The sequence below is a fragment of the Eimeria tenella genome, genomic scaffold, assembly GCF_000499545.2.
Source record: "Eimeria tenella Houghton genomic scaffold, Eth_scaff542, whole genome shotgun sequence".
Classification (NCBI taxonomy): domain Eukaryota; phylum Apicomplexa; class Conoidasida; order Eucoccidiorida; family Eimeriidae; genus Eimeria; species Eimeria tenella.
Window position 1 is genome coordinate 949 of NW_013545676.1, and position 5,507 is coordinate 6,455.

General features: G+C 55.0%; 2 protein-coding genes across 2 annotated transcripts; one reads left to right on the forward strand and one right to left on the reverse strand.

The window, feature by feature from the left end:
* Nucleotides 1-369: 369 nt before the first annotated feature.
* ETH_00001930 (uncharacterized protein) lies at nucleotides 370-2,298 on the reverse strand (the record flags this gene model as incomplete). The annotated part of the gene is made up of 5 exons (XM_013380357.1): nucleotides 370-609; nucleotides 1,021-1,235; nucleotides 1,465-1,593; nucleotides 1,807-1,928; nucleotides 2,159-2,298. The coding sequence occupies 5 exons, from the start codon at nucleotides 2,296-2,298 to the stop codon at nucleotides 370-372; spliced, it is 846 nt and encodes a 281-aa protein (XP_013235811.1).
* A 1,005-nt stretch (nucleotides 2,299-3,303) lies between these two features.
* On the forward strand, nucleotides 3,304-4,000 carry ETH_00001935 (dynein light chain roadblock-type 2, putative; the record flags this gene model as incomplete). Its single annotated transcript, XM_013380358.1, has 3 exons — nucleotides 3,304-3,306; nucleotides 3,511-3,696; nucleotides 3,875-4,000. The coding sequence occupies 3 exons, from the start codon at nucleotides 3,304-3,306 to the stop codon at nucleotides 3,998-4,000; spliced, it is 315 nt and encodes a 104-aa protein (XP_013235812.1).
* Nucleotides 4,001-5,507: the final 1,507 nt, after the last annotated feature.

Below are 5,507 nucleotides of genomic sequence, written 5' to 3' on the forward strand. Positions count from 1 at the left end.
TCCCTGCATTATATTACCCTCACTTTTGTGGCGAACTCGTGGCAAATTCGTTTGTTTGTTTTAATTGAAACTCCATATTTATTTATTTATTTTTCATTTATTCTTTTATTTGAGTCGATTTCGAGGCCTTTTGGCTCCTCGGCGGCACCGCTCTGGGCGCAGCTGAGGTGTACAGACACCTGGATGCGTGGCTTAAATGGAAAGAAGCTCCTAAAAAAGGTTTGGAGTTAGTTAAAAGTCTGTTTGTCTTGAATACAACAAACATATTTATTATTTATTATTTATTATTTATTTATTTATCTGTTCATTTGTTCATTGCTTATTTCCGCGGGTGCAGCAGCGGCTGCGTCGCCGGGGTGTACATACACCTCAGGCGCCCTCGGCCGCCGCGACAACCGCCGCAGGCGGCTGCTGCTGCTCTTCCTGTTGCTGCTGCTGCTGCTGCAGCTGCTGCTGCAGCAACAGCTGCTGCTGCTGCTGCTGCACAAGCCGCAGGAAGCGAGACAAAGCTAGAAAGAATAAATCTCCTGCTACTATTTCCAAGTTGTTATGCCCAGCGCCTTCCACCCACATGGGGCTGACAGTCAAGGGGGCCCTCTTGTACAGCTCCTGCAGCAGCTCAAACCCTAAACCCTAGCAAACCCTAAACCCTCGCAAACCCTAAACCCTAGCAAACCCTACGCCCTAAACCCTAGCAAATCCGAGACCCGCACATACCCTAAACCCTACAAAACCCGAAACCCTAGCAAGCCCCAAACCCTAGCAAGCGCTCAGCCCCAGAAACCCCAAGCCCTAGCAAACCCCAAACCCTAGCGAACCCTAAACCCTCGCAAACCCTAAACCCTCGCAAACCCTAAACCCTTGCAAGCCGGAACCCTCTAAGCTGCCCCCCTCTGCAGCCCCTCAAACCCTAAACCCTCGCGTGTAGAAACCCCCCCGGCGCCCTTCACAAAGGCGTGGGGTTTGCGGGTGCTGCGAAGCCGAGGGTTTAGGGTTTAGGGTTTAGGGTTTGGGGTTTACGATGCCGTGGTAGATGGGAACGACCTCGTCGTTGGTGCCGTGGATGCAAAAGACTGGACAAAAGACTTTTTTTATTTTATTTATGTTTTTGAATAAGTCAAAAGGAAGAGAAAACCTCAGACGCAGGGCCACGCGGTGTACAGACAGCAGAGCCGACTGCAGAATCAAACCCCCCACCCGCTCCCGCGCGCAGAGGTGCACGCTCGGCCCGGACCCTGCAGCAGCAGCAGCAGCAGCAGCAGCAGCAGCAGCAGCAGCAGCAGCAGCAGCGGGGGTGGGGGGCTCGTGGGCGAGCGCGGGCGAGGAGAGTGCGGGGGCCCAGCAGCAGCAGCAGCAGCAGCAGCAGCGGCGGCGGCGGCGGAGAGTGCAGGATCCACGGCAGCGGGTACGGAAACGCCAGCAGCAGCAGCAGCAGCAGCAGCAGCAGCAGCAGCAGCAGCAAACCTAGGGATCTGCCGTAGGCGACGATGCTGCTGGGGGGAATTTGCAGCTCTTTTGTGAGGTAATGAAAAGCTGCTTCTACAGACTCGTAAACCCCAGCTTCCGAGGGACTCCCGCTGCTGCAGCCGTAACCTGCAGCAGCAGCAGCAGCAGCAGCAGCAGCAGCAGCGGGGGAGGGAGCGTTGATGTGGGGAAGTCGGGGAGGGCCCCTGGGGCAAGACTGCGTTTAGGAAACGCTAAACGCTAAACCCTAAACCCTAGGCCCTAGCCCCTAGCCAGCGACACCAAACCCTAAACCCTAAACCCTAAACCCTAAACCCTAAACCCTAAACCCTCGAGGCCCACCGACGTATTCGTAAAGCAGCAAGTCAACTTTAAGAGCCGCAGAAACACTTTTGAAAAAACTAAAGGCCATTAAAATGTCTTCAGCATTTCCGTGGGAATACAAAAGGGTCAATGAGCCTCCGCTGCAGCAGCAGCAGCAGCAGCAGCAGCAGGTGGCGCGGGCAGGCGCAGCCGCTTGCGGCAGGGAGGAAACCCAAGGGGAGACCTACAAACCCTAAACCCTAAACCCTAAACCCTATACCCTAAACCCTGGACTCTAAAGCCTGCAAAAGAACGAAGCCTCGGTCCCTCCAAAGGACTCAAAACCCTAAACCCTAAACCCTAAACCCTAAACCCTAAACTCTCGACTCACCTTTTGATGTGAATTGCGTGAATAGTCTCCCCACTTTTTGTCTTCAAGGCAATAAGGTCGGGGGCCCCCGGGGGGCCCCCAGGGGGGCCCCCAGGGTACCTGGGGGGTTGGAAGACAATTTTAGAAATGGCTCCCCCCATCTGTGCGGCCAGGGCCTCAAACCCTTTTTTAGGGTTTAGGGTTTAGGGTTTGGGGTCTGGGCGCTGGGGTTTCCAGGGGAAAGACCTGGGCTGTATATACACTGCAGCAGCGCCTCCAGGCGGCAATCGGGGAACGCCGCAGCAGCAGCACTGCAGCAAGCAAACCCTAAACCCTAAACCCTAAACCCTCAACCCTCGCCAGCAGCTCCAGCGAGGGCCTGTGTAAAACTGTGGGGACCCTTGGGGGCCCCCAGATGGAGGCCTGCGGCGCTGAAAGGAGTTTAGCCCGCACACATTGAATGGTTTAGGGTTTAGGGTTTAGGGTTTAGGGTCTAGGGTTTAGGGTTTGAGGGCCTTGTGCAGCAGCTACATTGCTGTCGGGGCCTGGTCTTTTCTTTTAATTCCTTAAATCGAAAATAGAAGAAATAAATTAAAATAAAAAGAGAAACGACAAACAAGTTCTTAAGAGAAAGCAGCAGCAAGTGCTGCTTGCAGGGGCCCCCAGCAGCAGCAGCAGCAGCAGCTGCTGCTGTTGCTGCAGGGGGCCCCTTAGGTGCCTTTCTTTGTTTTGAATCCAAAATCCCATTTTATTGAATTAATTTGAATTTAATTAAATTCAATTAAACAAAAAAGTGAAACTTTTGACAGCTTCAACTTGAGAAGCATTCGGGGCGTTGGGGTGTACAGACAGCTATTCAACTTCAGGCTTCGCCAGCTCGCCAACCCTAAACCCCAAACCCTAAACCCTAAACCCTAAACCCTAAACCATAAACCCTCACACATGCTATTTTCGCCTCTTTCTGCCCTCAATTGACTCATTTGCTTACCTTCCGGCGGTCCGCGTGCGACTCGAGGCCCTCGCAAACCCCAAACCCTAAACCCTAAACCCTAAACCCTAGAGGCTGAAAACCCCAGACCCTAAACCCTAGGGTTTGGCTGGGGCCTTCAACCCCCTGCTGCTTCCTGAGGAGCGTTACGCCCGTCTTCGCCGAGGCTTCCAAGAAGATGGTCCGCCGTAAACCCTAAACCCTAATCCCCAAACCCCAACCCCTAAACCCTAAACCCTCAACCCTCCTTGGCGCGCAGCGCGCCGCACTTGCTGCTGCTGCTGCTGATGCTTGTCCGTTGCTGCTGCTGCGGGGGCTTTGCCGCGCGATCCCAAGGGCCCAGGGTTTAGGGTTTAGGGTTTAGGGTTTAGGGTTTGGGGTTCAGGCGGAAGTGGAGGAAACCCTGAACCGCATCAAAACCCGAAAAGGGGTTAAAGGCATTATTGTTCTTGCTGCTGATGGCTGCATCCTTCGCTCCACTTTGGGGCAGCAGCAAACTGCTGCTTATGCTGCAGCAGCAGCACAACTCGCAGACCGCGCACGCTCCCTCGTCCGAGACCTAGACCCCCAAGTAGGGTTTAGGGTTTAGGGTTTAGGGTTTGGGGTTTGGGGTTTAGGGTTTGGGGTTTGGGGGGCGCCGTGGGCGGTCCACGGCCGGCCAGCGCGCCCCGCGCGGCCCTAGGGCTCACGGCGTAGGGTTTAGGGTTTAGGGTTTAGGGTTTAGGGTTTAGGGTTTAGGGTTTGCGCAGAACGACGTGACCTTCCTGCGGGTGAGGTCCAAAAAACACGAAATCCTGGTGGCCCCCGATGGCGAGTATTTGCTGCTTGTCATTCAAGACCCCAACGCAGACTCCCAAGCTGCTGCTCTCAGCTAGCTAGCTAGCTAGCTAGCTAGCTAGCTAGCTAGCTAGCTGGCTGGCTAGCTGGCTGGCTAGCTATTTGGCTAGCTGGCTGGCTAGCTGGCTGGCTGGTGGCTAGCTGGTGGCTCGCTAGGCCCCTGGGCACGTGGCCAGGTGGCTAGCTAGGTCGCTAGCTCGTTGGCTAGCTAGCTAGCTAGCTGGTTGGCTAGCTGGCTGGCTAGCTAGCCGGTGGCTGTCTGAGTGGGCAGCCAGCTAGCCAGAAGGCTGCGTGGCTATCTGGCTGGACGCGGACTAGCACGGCTAGCTAGCTGCCTAAGTCTGGGGCTGGGAAACCAGCTAGCTGGCTAGCTAGCTAGCCGGCTAGCTAGCTGGCTAGCTAGCTAGCTAGCTAACTGGCTGGCTAGCTAGCGAGATAGCGGGGGAGCTGCTAATATAGCTGATGGCGTGAAGCTGCGGGCTCGTCGACTTCGCAGTTAGCTATTTAGAGCTAGCTAGCTAGCTAGCTAGCTGGCTAGCTAGCTAGCTAGCCAGTTTTCTAGAAGGCTGTTTCTGGCGTTAGCCAGCTGGCCACTTGGCTGGCTAGCCGCCCAGCTGGCCCTCGAGCTCGCCGGCTAGCTGGCTCGCCAGCGAGCTAGCTAGCCATCTATCTAGCTAGCTAGCGATCTAGCTAGCTGGCTAGCTAGCTAGCTAGCTAGCTAGCTAGCTGCGTCACGGCCACGGCGCCAAACAATTTCGCCGCCAGCCAGAGCGGCATTAAGTTTCTGAGGGATCTTTTGCTCACGCCTGGGCTCTCCTTAGCAGCAGCAGCAGCAGCAGCAGCAGGTGCTGCTGCTGCTGCTGCTGCTGCAGCTGCAGCTGCTGCTGCTGCTGCTGCTGCTGTGGGACTCCCGGCGCTGTTCCTCTTCGTCCGTTGACATGCTGCCCACGTCTAAACCCTAAACCCTAAACCCTTTCCTGCAGCCCCAGCTGCTGCGGGCGAGGGTTTGGGGCCTTCGAGGGTTTGGGGCTGCTAGGGTTTAGGGTTTAGCGCTGCTGGGGTTTAGGGTTGTTTGGGCTTAGTCCCCTTAGGGATTAAGCTTCTAGAGGGTTTAGGGTTTAGCGTTCAGGCAGCCGCTCCCTTTCCTTGCATCCTGGGTCTAAACCGCTGATTTAGGGTTTAAGGTTTAGGGTTTAGGCGGCAGCTCCTTTTCTTTGCATTTTGAGTCTAAACCACTTGTTGAAGTGGTTTACATCTCTGGGAAGATCTTGAGGGTTTAGGATGAGTTGTGGCGAGGGTTTGTGGTTTGTGTCTTTCCAAGTGAACCTTTTGAAGCGGTTGAAGAAGCAAACATCTGCTGCTGCTGCTAAGTGCCGCTGCTGCTGCTGCTGCTGCTGCTGCTGCCGCTGCTCTGCACTCATTTTGGTGCCATATTTGCTGCGCTTCCGCTGCCGGTTCTTCACTGGCTGCAAATCCCAGACCCCCCGCACAGCTTTGTAGTTGCTGCAGCAAACAAATAAATATTTATTCATTTATTATTTATTT